At 44.3% G+C, this 20126-nt stretch overlaps 1 protein-coding gene across 3 annotated transcripts; it reads right to left on the bottom strand.

Moving 5' to 3' along the window:
* Positions 1–10298: 10298 nt before the first annotated feature.
* On the bottom strand, positions 10299–18093 carry LOC145391870 (uncharacterized). 3 transcript variants are annotated; one of them, XM_080266362.1, is made up of 8 exons: positions 17784–18093; positions 16672–16820; positions 15282–15680; positions 14784–14960; positions 12910–13059; positions 11650–11820; positions 11469–11513; positions 10299–10991 (listed from the first exon to the last, which is right to left on the bottom strand). In XM_080266362.1, the coding sequence occupies exons 2-8, from the start codon at positions 16684–16686 to the stop codon at positions 10299–10301; spliced, it is 1650 nt and encodes a 549-aa protein (XP_080122488.1). In that variant the 5' UTR covers positions 16687–16820; positions 17784–18093. The 3 variants fall into 3 exon arrangements, with proteins under 3 accessions (XP_080122488.1, XP_080122490.1, XP_080122489.1); XM_080266364.1 differs by having other exon boundaries at positions 14784–14927; XM_080266363.1 differs by having other exon boundaries at positions 17908–17933.
* Between the last annotated feature and the right edge of the window lie 2033 nt (positions 18094–20126).

The following is a 20126-nucleotide window of genomic DNA, read 5'->3' as shown; positions in this document are numbered from 1 at the left end:
GTCAGAGAGAATCATCTCTGAGCAGAGAATCATACCAAGCTTTTGTGCCCCATTGTTTTTTATGTCCCACTGCCCTGCAACACACGACATACTGCTAAACATATTTAACTTCAATTTTACTTTTTATATCTCCGGACGATTTTATGCACCTTATTTTATTTATTTTTTTTCAAACTATAGAAGTTTGATATAGCCTTCATTTATTACTTTGCACGTAGAGATTCTTCTGAAATTTAGTAAAGAATTCTTTGGTGGTAGCAAGATATAATAACGAAAGCCTGGTCAACATAAGCTTTCTCAGCGTTAGCGCTCACAACAGAAGACACGCTCACGATCTATGTGGTGCATGTACAGTAGTTTTTAATCGTCCGTGACTGAGTGTGACAAAGTGTGTGTGTGTGTGTGTGTGTGTGTGTGTGTGTGTGTGTGTGTCAGAGTACGTCGGGGTGAGGAGGAAGCGGAGAGGATAAAAAGTATTTACGCACACACACACGTACTCACACACATTTGCATCCACTTAATAGTCCCGCATACCTGCTGATCGCTAACTGCTTTCCTGACGTACACACACACACACACACACACACACACACACACACACACACACACACACACACACACACACACACACACACACACACACACACACACACACACACAAGCGCGCACATTTAAGCGTCGTGGAGGAGGCAGAGACGGTTGGCGGTGAGAGCCAGCTGCAGTGCCAGTCTAGAGGGCCAAGGAGTGCAAAGGAGTGCCATATAGTTAGTAAATCAAAGACAACCCTGCGCTGACCACTTGGACCCCTCTCGCTCCGCCAACTTTCCCACTCCACAGGCCTCCAGTACGCCCACTCCCACAGTCCCGCCCACTTCCCTGACCCCGCCCACACCTTCTCTGACTCTCAGCCCGTGTCCCCGCCCAATTCCCGCCCAATCCCGCCCACTGCTCCCCCCACAGCCCCGCCCACATGTACTTAGGGCGTCTGCGCGTGGGTCAGACCATCTTCAGCTCTCACAGTGACACAACCAGACCTTAGCTCCGGCCTCCACACACCGCCGCACTTCACCACCACACTCTCCACCGCACTTCTGCTCCTCCTCCACCCTTCCAAGCTTGTCCACCACACGTTCCCACGCTCCCACACACCACCGTACTCCACCACCACACTTCCCACAGCACTCCACTACCGCACTGTCCACCGCATCCACTGCCACACTTTCCACCGCGCTCCACTGCCACACTCTCCACCATCGCACTGTCCATCACACTCCACGGCCACACTCTCCACGACACTCCACCACCGCACTTTCCACCACACTCTCCAGCGCACTCCACCACCACACTTCGTCGCACTCCACCACCATACTCTTCATCACACTCCACCATCATACTCTCTGTCGCACTCCACCACCACACTCCCCACCGCACTCCACCCCTACACTCTACACTGCGCTCCATCACCACACTCCACTGCACTCCACAACCACACTCTCGATCGCACTCCTCTACCGCACCCCACTCCCACACTTTCCACCGCACTGCAGAATCCTGTACCACATTTCACTTTCCCACCACACCCCTCAACCACACTTCACATCCCCAGCATACACCAACCCCACACTTTACACCCCTCAACACACACCACACACCCCCAGCACATCATCACACACCGCACCCAACCACCACACACCACACCCACCAACACATCAACACACACCACCACACGTCACCATACCCACCAACAGACACAACACCCCCACCACACACCACATCCCTCCACCGCACACCCATCAGTGCGCAAGAACTACCACCACCACCACCACCGTTTACTGTCTGCGTTGGCTCGGCACGTCATAATTGGGTTAGCACGTAATTTTATCCATATTCTCAGCACGACACCTAGTCTACATTAGTTGTACGTCACCCTGTCTGTATTTGCACGTCACCCTGTCTCTTGTTTGCACGTCACTCTGTCTCTTGTTTGCACGTCACTCTGTCTCTTGTTTGCACGTCACTCTGTTTCTTGTTTGCACGTCATCCTGTCTTTTGTTTGCACGTCACTCTGCCTCTTGTTTGCACGTCATCCTGTCTTTTGTTTGCACGTCACTCTGCCTCTTGTTTGCACGTCATCCTGTCTTTTGTTTGCACGTCACCCTGCCTCTTGTTTGCACGTCACTGTGTCTATATTGTTTGCACGTCACCCTGTCTATATTGTTTGCACGTCACCCTGTCTATATTGTTTGCACATCACTCCGTCTATATTTGCTCATCACCCTTTCTCTTGTTTGCACGTCGCCCTGTCTCTTGTGTGCACGTCACCCTGTCTTTTGTGTGCACGTCACCCTGTTTCTTGTCTGTCCGTCACGTCGTCTACCATTTAAGCACGTCATTTTCTCTTAATGTGCGGGAGCATCTCTTAGCGCGGCTCAGTTCGTCTGTATCACACTAGCGACGTTCGGACGCAAGGTGCTGGACTCCTGTAGATATTGGTGACTTAAGCGTACCACACCACACCACACCACACCACACCACATTACATCACATCACATCACACCATACCACACCACACAACACCACATCACACCACACCACACTACACCATGCCACCCTCTCACACCACACTATAGTTCATTTATTTTTGCAAGCGAATATTTCCGTCTTTTTGCAGCTTGTTTTTCGCGGCGTAATGGCAAAATAATACCGTACTAGGGCTGCACATCCTGCCCATAGCACTTCTTCGTGACTATTACCATATTCTAGTGTAAGTCTCGCGTTACAGCTCGGCATTCAAGATGGGGAGAAGGCAATTTTACGCCTAGTTAAAGTGAACAGAGTACAGTGACACATCAGCATCCTCCCACATACGATAAGAGCTCGTATTTCCGTCAGTTAAGGAAGCTCCCCAACACCTCTTTCATAGCGATTTAGTTTTAGATATGACTGGTGAATATCCTTTTGTATCTAGTTTATGCAGAATATGGCGATATGGGAAGGATTTATGTAACACAGAGGACAAAGGTGTAAAAAAAAAATCACTTAGAAAAAAATATTAGGGAGCATCCTCAGCCTAGGAGAATAAGGGCCAAGGGCAGTAACCTAAGGAGCCTATTTCACGCCTCTTTTTAATCTAACTTGACCCTGGTTTTCGTCTTTTTGTACTTCATGTAGCTCAGTGGGAGGGGGACTACTGCCACTCAGCATCCCTTCCACACGTCCACTATTGAAGCGCCATATACGAGCCATCCTATATAACGTGAGTCGTGATATGTTGACTGCAGGCTCCTTGAAACCCCGCCAATTCTGTGACATCTATTCCCCGCCAATTCTGTGACATACATTCCCCGCCAATTCTGTGACATACATTCCCCGCGAATTCTGTGACGTAAGTTCCCCGCCAATTCTGTGACATACATTCCCCGCCAATTTTGTGACATATATTCCCCGCCAATTCTGTGACATAAGTTCCCCGCCAATTCTGTGACATACATTCCCCGCCAATTCTGTGACGTAAGTTCCCCGCCAATTCTGTGACATATATTCCCCGCCAATTCTGTGACTTAAGTTCCCCGCCAGTTCTGTGACATATATTTTAATCTTATCCTTGCCACGTGTGGACGATTTTATTTTTAATGGGATTGACTTTTCTCGCTGGAGAGATGGGAGGGCAAACAGGATTTAGCTGTGGGAGGGTCTGAAAGTCCTCAATTATTGTTTCCTGCCAAGAAAAAGTAAATAAGAGAAAGTCAGATTCAAGACCCGTTCATATCAAGATGCCAGGACACACTACGTTTAACAGACTGGAGGTTGTGGGTAGAAAGAAATAAAGACAGAAGAGGACAGTTCCAGATCTGACCCGTTGCATACATGAAGGACTGGGAGTTAAACGAGAGGTGTCCCTTAGGCTAAATAAAAGGGTCTGGCAGCAGTGAGGTAAAATGGATAAAGATGCCATTACAATAAAGTACTTGAGGTCGTCCCTTTTAGGCCGCAATTCTGTTACTTATATTTCGGTTTATTCTTACTGTTTACAGACGGCTTTATTCGGTTTTCAAGAGACTAAACTGGAAGACGTTGGCCCGTATTCTTGCCGGATAAGAAATCTCCCCAATACCTCTTCCTAAACGATTTATTTTCTTGATTACACCTTACATTCCATCTCCTTATTGCATCAGTCCTTCCACTATCACCCTACTCTGCATAAATAACGTACAGATGGACATTAACCAGCCATAGAAGAGTAAGTTACTGAGGAGCAGGCGTTAGGGAGCCTCCTTAACGACGAGAATACCAACCATTGCCTTCATCAACCCCTTCAGCACTACTACAGGTGGTACTGGAAAGGAACGCCCTCGGTGGTGCACCCATGAGGAAAATTTGAACGGCACTTCTCTGGCGGTTGTTGCAGTGGAATGTGTTACGTGAATTGCTTTTATGTGATAGTTATATAAAACACACACAAAAATAAAGGAGTATGCGCACAAAAATAAAATATGCACACAAGAAAAGGAAGTATGCGCACAAGAAAGGAAGTATGCAAACAAAAAAGGGAATGTGCACACGAAAAAGGGAGTATGCGCACAAAAAGGGAGTATGCTAACAAAAAAAGGAGTGTGCGCACAAAAGAAGGGAGCGTGAGAAGGAGGGTGTGTCGTTTGGGGACGGATGAAAAAGATAAGAGAGCTGGAAACAATGCAGGCAGAGGATTGTCCGCGAATTTTTCACACTGACGTCCCTCATCTCCCCAACCGCTGAAAGGAAGATGCTGGACTGCGGGAAGGAGGAGCAGGTTCCCACTGCAGTCCACCGAGTTAATGTCCAAATGAACCTGGGACTACGAGAGTTCAGAAAATCGTCATGAAGTGGCATAAAGACACAAAAATCCAGGGCACCAGGTTCAAAGAGTTTCGAAAGTATCTGCATTCGTGAAAATCTGTAAACGATTTTTGCTCCGCCGTGAATTTTAAAGTTGAGAAAATAAAATGTCTACCGTTAACATGAATTAGTTAGAAATTACGCTTTCGGGGTGAATAAGGTAACTGAAGTATTTTCTAGCGGGCCACATGCTGAAAACTAAAATCGTGAAAGCCTCAGTTATTTTTACGATGATTTTTGATGCACACAGGGAAGTTAGAACACATTTTGTATATATCTCTTTTTCGTTTCAGTCAGACGATGATTTATGAAGCATAGTGTGAGATTAGAGTATGTTTCATTATGTATCGCTTCTGACTGCAGTCTGAGGATGATTTCTGAAACATATGACGAAGTTAGAAAATGTTTGGTATTTCTAATTTTTTTTCCAACTCTGCATCGCTTCTAACTACAGTCTGATGATATTTCTGGAGCAGTCGGCTTAGTTAGAAATTGTTTGTTATCCCTTTATCGTTTGTAGCTGCAGGCTGTAACGTTGAATGTAATTCCTGAAACACAAGTAGAATTTTTAACATGTCTGGCATCTCTGTTTCATTTCAAGTACAGTCTTCAGTAGAATTTTGGATGCAACTTCTGAAACCCCCCGAAGTTACAGCCAGTCTGGAATCTCTCTACCGTTTCAAGCTCCTCTCAATACTGCAGGCCGATCAGATTTAGTATTGCATTGCCCGCCATCAGTCCTGTGTGGAATAATAATAATAATAATAATAAAAGTTGAAGTGACTGTCTGTGATTTCGTTCATCTTCCTCACGATATACGAAGTGTGAACAACGACTTTTGAAACTCCGGGATGTGATCTTCTTAACCTAACAGAATTTTCAGAATATCGTGTAAGAGCTTCATAATTAAGCGATATTGAATATGTTCCGAAAATATTGTTCTCGACTGTACGTTCTCAGATTATACTCTTTTCACTTTGATCTGGCCCAGATTTCGTCCATTTGCAGCTTAGTTCACATAATTCGGTGACTGAAAAAGACATTGCCTCTGGTCCATATTCTCCATAGCACTTCTTCGTGACTAGCATCGCATTCTAGTGTTAATCTGTTGTTATAGTTCAGCACTCAAGATGGAGAGAAGGCAGCTTTAAGCCAAGTTAGAGCATTTTTTCGTGACCAGCACCATATTTTCTTGTTAATATATTCCTGCAGCTCAGCATTCGATGTGGGGAGGTGACAGTTTTAGGCCAGGTTAGAGTGAAAAGAGTATAGTTTCCGAATACGACGTGATCACTGGAACAATACGGCTAACAGACAGATGTTGGGCAGGTGGAACAAGAGCATTTTAATTCCAGCATATGCCTCTTTAAGTTCAAATATCGTAGAGTTTCTGAAATGCACCATATAAGTGACACAGATCGAAATGTGTAACCAGTTTCTTTTAAATCTGTTCATTAATACCAGATATGGATCGGTGTTATTCCAGGGCCTCAGACTTGTGTAAAAAATTGCGTTATTGCCCTGTGTAAAATTTGTTATTGAAGAGAAGGGTTATTTGACTGGGGTTAGCTGAAGGAAGGGACGGTACGTAATTCCAAGCCACAGAACTTTCACATACAAACGTTAATGATGACCTTTTGTTTATGTGGTATCAGTTCGTATCATTATATGTCAGAGAGAGAGAGAGAGAATGAGAGAGAGAGGGAGGGAGAGAAAGCGCGGTTATCGTAAGTTTTCTGCAAAAGCAAATTAATGATTAGAGAGAGAGAGGGAGAGAGAGACAGACAGACAGACAGACAGGCAGCAGAGAGAGAGAGAGAGAGAGAGAGAGGGAGGGAGAGAGAGAGAGAGAGAGAGAGAGAGAGAGAGAGAGAGAGAGAGAGGGAGAGGGAGAGAGAGAGAGAGAGAGAGGTAATGGGTCTTCTTGTTCTTGCCGGGGGTCAACTAGGCCTGACTTATGTTATTGCCTCGTTATGGTAATGAGCTCTTTATCATGCATTTTTTCTACCACCCCGTCTCTTCAGCCCCCCCCCCCTTCTCTCTCTCTCTCTCTCTCTCTCTCTCTCTCACTCTCTCACTTTCCATTATCTCCCTTCCTCCTTTCTTCCATCCTTTCGTCTCCTTCTCTTCCTCTCTCCCTCCAATATCTCTCCCTCCCTCCTTCCTTCCTTCCTTCCCTCCCTCCTTCCCTCCTTCCTTCCTTCCTTCCTTCCTTCCTCCCCTTTCCCACCCCCCGTACCTCCTCCTCCCCTTCTCTTCCTCCATTTCCCCTCCTCGCTCCCTCCCTCCTTTTTTCCTTCCCTCCCTCCTTCCGTGCCTCACACACCCTTATCCCTCTTCCTGCTCTCTCTCTCTCTCTCTCTCTCTCTCTCTCTCTCTCTCTCTCTCTCTCTCTCTCTCTCTCTCTCAGATAGATAGGGAGAGAGAGAGGGGGGGGCAGATAAAGTGACAGAGACAGGCAGATATACAAACAAACAGACAGACAAGCACAACAGAAACACAAGTAGAGATAGACAGATAGATAGATAGATAGACATCGATGGATAGATAGATATAGGCAGACACAGATAGGTATATAGACAGACTGACAGACATAGAGATACATAGATAGACACAGACAGATAAATGGATTGGTAGATAGTCACTTCCACAGTCGACCTCACAGACTTCATTTCCCGCCCTAATTTTTGCAGTGTCACGCGAAACTCGACCTACCATCTTTCCTGACATCCCTGACATCCGTAATTTTGACTGACGTGTCTTAATACACGCTGACGTTACCTTATCTTCGTTACCTTATCTTCGTCCTTCATCCTCTGACGACTTGAGAAATTTTGTATCTTGCTATCGTGACTCCGTGATTTGTTGGACTGGAATAATTAGATGTAGTATTAGCTGTGCCCACACTTACCCTGCCCACCCATCCTGTCCCTGCTTCCATCCCAGTCTCTCACACAAATCCCCCTCTCTCCCTTACCTCTCCCATCCCACGTCCTCCCTTCCCATCCCTTCCTTTTATTTCCCTTCGCTTCCCTTCTTAACCTCTTCTTCCTCCCCTTTCCTTTCCCCTCCTCCCATCTCTCTTCCACATCTCTCCTTCCCCTTCTCTCCCACACCCCTTCCCATCCCATCGCCCCTCCATCCACACTTCTCCCCTTACTTCTTCCCTCCCTGCAACCTCTTCTCTCCTCTTCCGCCCTCCCTCTCCCCCTGCTATCGATCAAGAGAGGGTCTGTTGTCAGTCATATTAGCAGATGACATAAACACACACGCAAGGGAGTGAAATGAGATTCTCTAGGCCATATGTCACTATTCTTCCCTAATCACCACTTCCCCTCACTCTCACCTCTGTTTTCCTTCCCTTTCTGTCCTCAACATCTCTCTCCTTCCTTTATTCCCACCCTCCGTACCTCCATAGTTCTCACCTGTTGTATCTCTCCCTCCCTCCTCCCCATCTCTCCCTACCTACCTACCCATTCCTCACATCTCCTTCCCTCCCTTCTGCTCCCCTTTCATCATTCTCTTCCTCCCCGCATCATTGTCCAGTACTGAAGAGACTAACATTTGAAACTGAAATTCGTAGGCTTGAACCTTACAAGAGAAATGCAGGTCTATAATTTTTGAAGGTCATTTATGGGATGCTCTCTTTATTAGGTGTGGTTAGCCTGCATTCCACAAATTAAAATGCGGTCATCAACGATATGGGAAAGCCAAACATCTTCCATCTTCGCCACATGCTCAGAAATGTTCCATTTCTTGACTTAGGCCTCGTTCACACCAAATGCTTGCTGGTGCGGGCTCTGATTTACAAAAACCCATAGAAGGTCTTGATCGCACCCTCCCCTGTCCAGTGGGGCCACTTGTGTGTTCAGTGATCCCCGCATCCTCCCGTACCAGCGAGTGTTTGGTGTGGATCGGACCCGTAGTGGTTAGTTATAGGATTTTCAGAAGCATTAGTGGTAGTAGTTATGCCCCCAGACTCAGCTGGATATGAACCTGGTGGACTGCAGGCTGAAGTCGCCAGCATCCTGCGGTCCACCATCCTCGTTTCCGGGGATAGGATGGAAATAATGGCTTGTTCATATAACGGGATTGGTGTCGTCCAGTCGGTGCCACCACGTGAAGGCGTCCTTCTTCAGACCCATACTCTTTTCAGGAAAGGGATAAATAATATTCTGAGGTGGATGCGAAGGAAACAGACTTTTTTTTTTTTTTTTTAATTGGTTATTTTGCATTTTAAAAGTTCCATTATTTTATGTTGATAACAAGTAATATAACCCCTTCAGCACAAGACTCGTAATTTATTTTATTTTTCATTCCGTCACACAATTATAATTTCCCAGACACCACTTAATTAAACAAATTGGAAACAGTTCCCATAAACTACGTCTGTACCAAATCACACTACTACATTCCGTTCACTTTAACTTGGCGTAAAATTGCCATCTCTACCTCTTGAATGTTGAACTGTCACAAGATATTAACACCAGAATATAGTGCTGGTCATGAGGAAGTGCTATGGAAGCGATGCAGGGCTGTAGCACTGTCTTTTTCTGTCAGTGAGCTGCAGGAGATAGTAAAAGAACAAAATATTTACGCCAAGTTAAAGTGAATAGTCTATAATATCAGTCGATTTAAGTTATAAAAGATCGTTTGTGCCGAAGAAGTAAATGAATCATCACCTAGACACGGCTGCGCTGGCTGATCTTGAGGTGGACACGGCAATACTGGCTGATCTTGAGGTGGACACGGCAATACTGGCTGATCTTGAGTTGGACACGGCAATACTGGCTGATCTTGAGGTGGACACGGCTACACTGGCTGATCTTGAGGTGGACACGGCTACACTGGCTGATCCTGAGGAGGGCTAGACTGCAGTAGGTTGATCAGAGGGACAAGACCGGCTTGGCTGATCTTGAGGCGGACAGATCTACACTGCCTGGTCTTGAGGTGAATTAGACTGAGATGACTGATTTGAGTAGAGAAAGAGTGGAGTAGATTGATCATTAGGTGGATAAGACTGGCCTGGCGGATCTTGAGAGGGACAAGGCTACCTTCACTGATTCTTGGATGCGGAAACAATCAGAAGACAGTACGTGGATGCAAGCAAGACTCTGACGTACAACCGTTAGGATATCATGGAGGAACATGGCTTCTCTCATTGGCAATCTTAGTTGTATTCTAAATGGATTTGGATATTTCAAAGCACTTATTCCATGATGATTTATTCTTCACGTTACAGCTTAATATTCTCTTATACTCTTATACACAACTGATGTAAAGTATATCAGCACTGATATAATGTCAAGGGTATGCCAGAGGATGTTTAGGTGTAATGAGAAAACAAATGGCAAAGGAGGAAGTGCTAAGAAACCTCCTATGTCACCTAGAATACGACCCCAAGATATGCTAAGAAGGGTAGGTTAGGCAGGGTTGAACGTGAAGGGCTTGAATCCATAATCCTCCCACATGGGTTTAGTGCTTCTGTTTTCAATCATGGTGGTGTGCAGTTCATTGTAGATACGCCTCAGGTCCAGTGTGCAGGCATACATCCTGAGCACATTACACAGACTGGACACGAAGTATGTGCCCGTATTTGGACTCCTAATGGCCATAATTCCCTCAGCTGCGGCGTGGACAGTCACCATATCACTGGGAACGTCAATTTCAGCACTGTCCACTTCCCTCTTTTCCATATTCTCTCCCCGACAGTAGTTTGTAAAGAATATTTTCGGCTTTCCTTTCATGTAAGGGCATCGTCTGTCTGTGAACCTCCGTCGAACGTCAAACAAATTAATTTCTCCTTTATCGTTAGTATGAAATGTATAAGGATCCTTTCCATGAGTTAAAATGAATATTATAAGTGCATCCACCTTCTGAAGCCTTGGACTTCTTTGGATACTCTCTATTGTAGTCAAAGTATTACTTTCACTCAGGTTCTCGTGAAGGATAACCTCATAACCCATGGAGGTAAATGTTGACTTCAGGTTGCGTGAGTCGTGTTCAGCTCCCTCCCTCACCCATTTGGGACCTCCTCCTGGGAACATGTTGTTGAAGACGTGTACAAGGCCTCGCGGGGTTGATGTCACGCTGTAGGTACCCAGGTTCAAGCTCGGCTGCCGACATGAAAACTGCTGTATTATCACAGCTGAAATCCTGGGACACACACACACACACAGCTCTCTCTCTCTCTCTCTCTCTCTCTCTCTCTCTCTCTCTCTCTCTCTCTCTCTCTCACACACACACACACACACACACACACACAGAATGAACACAACTCCACTACCTGAAGACAGTGGATTGTTTAATATAACTAAAATATTTTCATAACGTATCGGCCCAACTGGTTCATAACAATAGCTTAATGGCCTCCTCTCGCCTCTCCTTCCTTGCCAGTGGTTCTAGAGATTCCCTAACACCTCTTCCTTAGTGATTTATTGTGCATCATACACCTCAGTCGTTTCTTTTATGTCACTGATGCAAACTATGTCAACACTAAAACTACATGTATTTACCTATTTTAGAATTTGGAAGGAATTAAGAGACTGTAAAAAAAAAAAAAAAAAAAAAAAAAAAGCAAGAAGTAAGCATACCTGTCTAAGTAATCCACCTGAAGATTGACCAGCAACCCCCATTTCCTGAGAAGAAGGAAGAAGGCTTGGGATTAATACCTATCAACCGCACGGGGGCGATTTAGGCAGACTAACTAAAATATAATCACTGAGCTGAAGGAGTTTATTATTCTCAGTGCTGTTCATTTCAGTAGCATCTCACCTTTTTCTTGTGCTGATTGCTCTTAAGATGGTCCAGTAGCGTCCTTCTGCTGTTGAACCTCTTATTGCACGGGCTACAGGCGTAGGTTTCGGCTTTCCTGTCTGTAAGGATAACTACGCCGGTCTCCAGTGCCCTGCGTACAAGCTTATCATCTTCACCCGAAAGTTCACCCTGGCAGAAAGAAAGAAACCTACACTCATTGCCGTTGAAATGTTGATTTATTCACACACACACACACACACACACACACACACACACACACACACACACACACACACACACACACAGGATAAAGGAAGGTAGAGACGGATGTACTTTTACGTATTGCATATTTCGGACAGAGCTTCACCCTGTCCGAATTTCTCTATACTGTACTATATATTTATTTATACCAGCCGCGATAGCGAAGCTGGTAGTGTTTTCAGTTTGTCTGTCTGTCTGTGAGTTTGTCTGTGTGTCTGTTTGCACGTTAACTTCGCAGCTGCTGAAGATATCATCACAATATTTTACAGGTGTGTAGTAGGGGTAAAAATCTCGGACGAGTTCGAAATTGGTGAAAGTAGGTCAAGATCAGGGTCATATTCCGAGCAGCGCTAGATATGTATCGGCTCGCGGCTGGTGTGATTCCTCCCATCGGGGGGCCTGTAGTATTTATGTGTGTATGTGTGTGTGGGACCTTGGCAGAAGTGACGAGTGCTGCAAAGAAGTTGAAGAATGGGAAAGCATAAGGTGTTGCTGAGAACTATGCTGAGATAATTAAGTATAGTGGAGACAAGTGAATGAAACAGTTGTTGGAAATGTGCCAGAAAACTCGGTTGAGTAATGTTATGCCAGTGGATTGGAGAAAGGTTGCGACTGTACCTTTGCACGAAAGTGAAGGTGATCGAACTGAGGGGAAAAAAATATTGTAGTCTAAGTCTGCTCAGTACTGTGGAGAAGTATTATGCAAGGTATGTATAGGCATAACCATAAGGAAGGAAAGGAATATACTAAAATGCCCAGTGAGTGATTAGCAGTAATTTGGGGAGTGGTATCTCCGATGTGTATATTAAGTATTTGCCGTAAAACATACTGTAGAAAGCACGTGAAAAAAAAAAAACTGTGAGGCTATTAATGGTCTTTATTGCACCTGGAAACAGCAAATGACCAAGTGAACAGTGAAGGATAGTAGGAGGTTTTTTACGTATCCATGGACACCGTGTATCATGAAAATTGGCCAAAAATTTTTAGCGAATACTTCATTTATGCTTTCAAACTTACCGACATACTTGAAGGCACTGAAGAAGAAGCCCCGGGAGGATCAAGGTATGGATCCGGCAGAGATGATGGTTCTAGGGAGTAGGCCCCGAGAATATCTTGACGTTCATGGGTTGGTGTTGGTGGAATTTTGGTGACTGCAGCCATACTGACCTGAAGAAGAGGAAAAAGTTAAGATTAATCCGTGTCTCGTTGTTTATCCTAATGAAGTGTCTCATTATTAGTTGCCACAATATTTCATGAAGGTAGGGTTTCAGGTCAGTTGACGTAGAAATACATCATTAGATCCTGATAACAAGCACTGCACAGAAGAACAACATGTAAGACGAATCAGGAGAAAAGAGAATCCCTTTGACAGATGTAATAAGATAGTCATTGAATGGATAAACAACTGGCTACAGCAAATGGTTTAATTCTATCTATCCATCTGTTGCCAGACGCCATAATCCCGCGAGGGGTGGCCACAAGCAAATCACTTCCACTTCGCTGTGCCCTCAGCCGTTCATCTGCCCTCCCTCCAGTTTACACCCTCCTCCCTCATATCTCTGCATTCCATCCCTCTGTCTCATCCTTGGTTTCCCTCTCCATTCTCCCATCACCTTACTCACTGACACTCTTCTAGTTAGTCCTCATTCTTCATCCTCTCCCCACAGCCAGACCATCTTAGAGTATTTCTCTAAACACTTTCAAACACTTCCACATCAACACCGCAACGCTTTTTCACTTCCTAAGTTGTCATTGTCACACCATAGTCCCCATGTGACAACGCATCCTCCTCTCTAATAACAAATTTCCACTACTCTGTCTTTAACGTGTGTATTAGATACATAACAAGTTATTTAAAACAGTGATTTGAGGCATGCTTTAAATCTGCTGTTTATTTTTTTTTTTTACACATTGGGCCTGTTATGCATAATTTCACAACCAGTTGGATTTATTTTTATTAATGCTTATGAAATCTGTTTGGAATAATATGCTTTCGGTGCATACTAAACGAAAAATTTACAAGTCCATGGTTAGACTAATTTTAAGTTAGGGGGATGAGTCATGGTACAGTACAATTATTGCAACAGATCAGAAAGTATTAGGATTTGAGAATAAAATACTGAGAAGGATTCTTGGGGTAAAGTGGCAAGACCGAGTTATAAATGAAAGAGTAAGGGATATTACAAGAGTGGAACCAGTTGATGAATATGTGAGACTGTCTCGCTGGAAATGGCTGGGGCACATATATATAGAAAAGAAGGCAGTTTAATACACGATGCGCCAGAGTGGACTCCTAGAGAAAGAAGAGGAAGAGGTAGGCCGAGGGAAACCTGGTTGAAGACAATGAAAAGAGAAGCGGGAGAGGAGTGTTGGTGGAACTTGAAGGAGATGGCAAGAGACAAATATTGATGGAGAGAGTTCATTGAGGCCCTATGCATCCCGTGGGGTGCTGCAGGAAGTGATTGATTGATTTGATTGATTGAATGCGTGTGAAGTAGGAAAGATAACTTAGTTTGTGATGGATAAACATAACATTAATCATTTATATACAGTTATTATAAGATGAATATTCCAGTTGAGAGAGGTATTAATAATTAAACGAAAAAAAGGTTGCAGTATTGCAGGCTTAATGTTTTTATCTTTTCATGGTCATTAACATTTTCAACTTTTCATTTTTTTTTTCATTTCAGTTTAAAGAGATGAGTTTAGCATTAACCCCTTCAGTCCTATATATATTTTTTTCCTGATTGCAAATTGTTTCCTCAAGTTTTGGAGAAACATTCGGAATCAATTCAATGCGAGGTCTTTCATTACTTGAATAAAATCGTCCAGAGGGAACTAGAAGAAATTAAAAAGTTGTCACTGGTTAACAGGGGTTGACAGGAGCTTACCTTTTTCTTGTGTTGATTTCCTTTGAGATGCTGCACTAGTGGCTGATCCCCGCTGCACGGGCTGTGGCATACTGTACATAAGTATGGTTCAGTGAGACTGGTTGTCTTACGCACCACACCTGACGACACCGCATCTCGCACTAGCTGGTCGTCCGATGATTCAGGCACATATTCACGCTGGACCAAGAAAATATAAGACTCAGACTTCAGTTTGACAGCGGCTATATGTATCTGTATTACATAATTATATATGACAATATTGCTAACTTACTGTGGTGCCAGAAAGCACACACACACACACACACACACGCGCACACACACACACACACACACACACACACACACACACACACACACACACACACACACACACACACACACACACACACACACACACCGAGCGATACAGCACATTCTCGCCCTTTTGCGTGTGTGCGTGTGGGTCGCATGGGGTAGTGTACATCTTGACCACAAAACTATTAACTAGCACAGCTTTACCTGGTTAGTAATGGATGACATGATACCAGCGACAACTGATGCTTGGAGATTTTTCTTATGGTCTTGCCCCGCCAGATGGTCTTGTATCTGACGTGTACCTGTCAGGGGAACTTGACATTTGGTACACGTGGTTTCCCCGTGGGGCGTCATTCTAATTACTCCATTCACTACAGCCTCTCTAATAGATGGTGAGAGATGGGCCTGCAAGGATGGCGGTGCTGTGTGTATACGAGCCAGGGCGTACCTGGCTGCCGCCTCCCTGTGTCTTGAGCCATTAAGGTGTTCCGTCATGGATTGGGTGCCACTTGCCCTCTGGTTACACACTGTGCACAGCAGGACGTTGATACCGTCTGTCACCTCCATCACCACTCGGTCCTGCAGTGCCTTCCGTAAGTCCTTCTAGTGGAAGGAAATACCAAGTTAGTCACCAGCACCACTACTTACTGTGTAACGATGACTTACATCGCCGCGTACGGAAGACTGAAATTTCTGCTCTAAATTTCACCAACATCGCTGCCTTGGCCGAATGATCAGCATTGTTGGCTACGAAAATACCAATCCGTTAGCCCCAGGATTCAAATAATGGTGTGGACAGTTGCCATCGCTCGACTAGGGTGTCCATCCACCCTGTGTCGGTTCGTAGGTAGATTGAATACCTAAGGTAACACCTAAGGGAGGTAGATGATGCAAGAGCCTTGTATCCCAGGATTAGGTGGGTGACTAACATATCAGGCTAAGCACCTCATGACATCTGTCCTTACCTTCACCTTTTATTTAAACCTTCTCTCACAGAGGCTATCATATTCAAATATCACCTACATCACCACACACCGTGGTGAACCTATAACAAAAAAAAAAAAAAAAAAATCTGGTGATATTGGTGAATGACCATGACAAAAACTCCTTCCATCCTTAGTCTTACTCCGCAGCTACTCCCTCCCATCACGTCATGCTTCTCTTATCACCAGTCCCCTCCACCACACCAAGTAACTCCATCACCACTGCCCGCCACACCAAGCCTCTCTAACACCACTTCTATCACCTTTTTGATGAAGCTCAAATTTTTACATACCATTTTCACTATTAGCGTTAAGCAACTTAATGACTCTACTACAACTAACTTCTATACTAAGGAAGCAGAAGTACATCCCATACACTAGTTTTATTCCATGTAAAAGCAGTGAAATTTTGCCCTATATATTGAAACAAATGATTTTCAGGTCAGGCATAAAGATTCTTTCCTGTGTGTGTGTGTGTGTGTGTGTTGTGTTGTGTGTGTGTGTGTTGTGTTGTGTTGTGTTGTGTTGTGTTGTGTGTGTGTGTTGTGTTGTGTTGTGTGTGTGTGTGTGTGTGTGTGTGTGTGTGTGTGTGTGTGTGTGTATGCACTTACCGGCACCTGGTCCATGATGTAGATGGTTGTACAGCTGTGTGCTGTGCAGTGAGAGCATCGGCGAAGCACAGTGTACCCTGTCCTCCCTGATAACACTGCCCACACTTATCGCTGGTCAGATAAGAGTTGCACAAACACCACCCCCTTATCTGATAAAAAAGATAAAAAATATGTTTTTATGCCCACATGCAGGAGGGAAAGATGGCTGGTCCTCGATATTAACCCCCTCTGTCCAGCGAGGCTTTATTTTTCTTAATTTATCTTTAAGTTACGGTACATTTGGATTATTTTACTCAACGTTCAACAGACTTGAGGTGAAATATAGACCCGTATTTTCATCGGTTAAGGAAGCTTCGTGACACCTTTTCCTAAGCCACTTGTTTTGCCCATTACACCTTTCTGTCCATCTCTGTATTGCATATATGATTCTAATATCGCTATACTTTGCATCAATAAAGTACAAAATGATATTAACCAGCCATATCCAAACATACATCACTGAGGAGGAGATTTTAGGGAGCTGCTTAAACGACGAGAATCATGCCTATTGCCTTTATTCAACCTCAAATACTGGGCTGCTTTCCTATGTTCAATAAAATCGTCTGGAGGTAACAAGAGGATAATAAAAATTACGTCACCGAACGGAAGGGGTTAAAAATGGTCTGCATCCAATGAACCAGATGAATTTTATATATAGAACATTTATATAACTGCAGTAAAATATTAATACTGTATGAATGTCCAGACTAGCGAAAAAAAACAAAAAAAAAAACAGCGAAAAAAAAATACTGATAGTCATTTCCGTTCCTGCACTCAGTGAAGCTTGGAATTTTTACAGTCAAGTTTGAGTAATATTCAGCAGGTAGGTTTCACCCCCAAAGCATATATGGAAGATACTTTTGGCATTTACAATCACTTGCACATTCTGAGTACAAAATAGAAAGCTTTAAGGGACATCTGTTCGTGTAATTCGTACCCGTGCACTAGGAGGCAGAGACATGCACAACGAAAGTATTGTTCATTTACCGTATATTTTGTTCAGTGACAACATTTTCAGAGTTAACATACCAGTCGACACAGAGTATCTCTTGTCCATGCAGCTTTATACTCACCAGTATATGGAAAATCCTCAGAAGGATTTGAATGCCCAAGATTAATTAGTTCAAGTGGCGATAATTAACACCCCGATGTCAACATGTAACGAGAAGCACTAGGAAGTTCTAAGGCACCATTCACCAATCAATATCCTTCTTCTGTGCGTGGTTTTATATTCACTGGTATATGGAAACCCTTAGATGTATATAAATGTCACGAATGAGCTGACTTAGAGGCGATAGTCATCTTAAAACACCCAGATAGCGAGGAGCAGCTTAAACGCACTGTATCTGAGAGTTCCTGACTCAACCTTGGGGCTGTGCATAGTTGCCACCGTACCACCATTGCACAAACTCTAGGTTCAAATTTATAATGAATTTTATACAAGTACACGATGAACAGATCGCCATAATAGTTAGCTAATAATGCATATCTTTTGTTTTTCATATTTTGTGTCTTCAGTATCCACCCTGATTGGGTTGTGAAGTGTCTGGCAGCTGTAAGTGTGAAGATGTGCATCTAAAACAAGCACTCTATAATAATAGAACGTAAACTTAGGAGATTTTATGAAGTACGGCCTCTGATCACCATAGCAACAATCACATTTTAATCAAAAATTATACATTGTTCAGTGGAAATTACTTCTGAATTTCATTCCTGAGATTTTTATTGTGGCCTGTGCCAAGAGGAAACTTATTCCTTTGATCTTATTACCGTGCCACATTCCACACTACAAGTTAAGTGTTGCGGCATACTGTGCAATTTCAGGACTTGACTTTCGCTCTCAGAATCATCACGTTCAATTGCAAAATTCTGCTTCCCGATTTGTTTTTAATTGATGAGGTGTTATAAGTGAAGTATAAGTCTGTACTATTTTTAGAGTCATTGATCAACGTTTATCATGCGTCTGGCAATGAAGTCTACTTTCATGTACGCACAGTTTCCTGTTGTGATAATGTGTTGCCGTCTGGTGCTTGAGTGACAGCTTTACATAGGTCGTCATAGGGGCCAAACTAGTACTGTTAACCCTCTTATGCTTGGGACAGTTCTGCTATTCGGCCTCAGTTAACGGCAGACGATTTTACTCAGCCGAGAGTAGGTTATAGGAGTCCAAGTGTTAATCTCAGCACGTCAAAGCCCTCTCACGTTCGGGGTAACTCTAGTAATCCAGTCCACCACACGCCAGACGATTTTCTTCAACTTAGGGTTAATGTGGGTGTCTGTTAATGGGACCATTTACCACCACCACATCTATCTCTCCCTCACCACCTCCACCACCACCACTACCACCACATCCGCTTCTCCCTCACCACCTCCACCACGACCACATCCACCTCTCTCTCACCACCCCCGCCAACACCACCAACACATCCGCCTCTCCCTCATCACCATCACCACCAACACATCCATCTCTCCCTCACCACCACCAACAACAACAACACATCCACCTCTGCCCCACCACCACCACCAACACCGACACATCCACCTCTCTCTCACCACCTCCACCACCAACACCAACATCCACGTCTCTCTCACCACCTCCACCACCAACACCAACATATCCACCTCTCCCTCACCACCTCCACCACCACCACCACCACCATGAACACATCCACTTCTCCCTCACCACCTGCACCACCACCACATCCACGTCTCCCTCACCACCACCACCACCACCTTCCCTAATTATCAGCGCCACCAAACATTTCAATCAGTCCACCACCATCTCCATCACTACCACCACCACCACCACCATCATCATCATCATTACCACTACCACCACCGCCATCATCATCATCATCATCATCATCTCTACCCCTGTCACCAGCACCACCACCACCACCATCTCGGTATTGACACTCATAAGGCTTTTGTTGGAGTTGGGGAGGGGGAGAGGAAGTAAGAGCGCGCGTTTCGAAAGGCTTCCATATTTTTTGTGAATATTACAAACTTTTCCATTAATGTCGCCTCGCCTAAGATGTTTCAAAAGTTCCCGGAGATGTTTATGAATATCTCGTATCGAAAGGAGTCTCGGAAGAATTTTTTTTGAGTATATTTCCATGCTCTTACGTCTCTCTCTCTCTCTCTCTCTCTCTCTCTCTCTCTCTCTCTCTCTCACACACACACACACACACACACACACACACACACACACACACACACACACACACACACACACACACACATCCACCAACTATTCCCGTACCAAATTTTCTTCGTTTTTAAGTAACCTCTGCATGATTTTTTTTCCCCTCCAATCGCGTTATCTTTCCTCCTTTTGCCTCGTATATTGTTGTTCTGTTTGAAATTTATTAGTTATATCCTATTTCTCTGATCGTTCATGGATGGATGGAAGTAGT

Source organism: Coenobita brevimanus, chromosome 20 (assembly GCF_032717465.1).
Source record: "Coenobita brevimanus isolate Jiangsu-jjx chromosome 20, ASM3271746v2, whole genome shotgun sequence".
In the NCBI taxonomy this organism is placed as follows: Eukaryota; Metazoa; Arthropoda; class Malacostraca; order Decapoda; family Coenobitidae; genus Coenobita; species Coenobita brevimanus.
This window is presented reverse-complemented; position numbering and strand designations above follow the sequence as displayed.

Coding starts and splice junctions, on each gene's coding strand:
- LOC145391870 (XM_080266362.1), bottom strand. Junction 14,961..15,281: donor TGTCATCCATTACTAACCAG/GTAAAGCTGTGC, acceptor TTCTTGGTCCAG/CGTGAATATGTGCCTGAATC. Junction 11,514..11,649: donor GCAATCAGCACAAGAAAAAG/GTGAGATGCTAC, acceptor CCTTCTTCTCAG/GAAATGGGGGTTGCTGGTCA.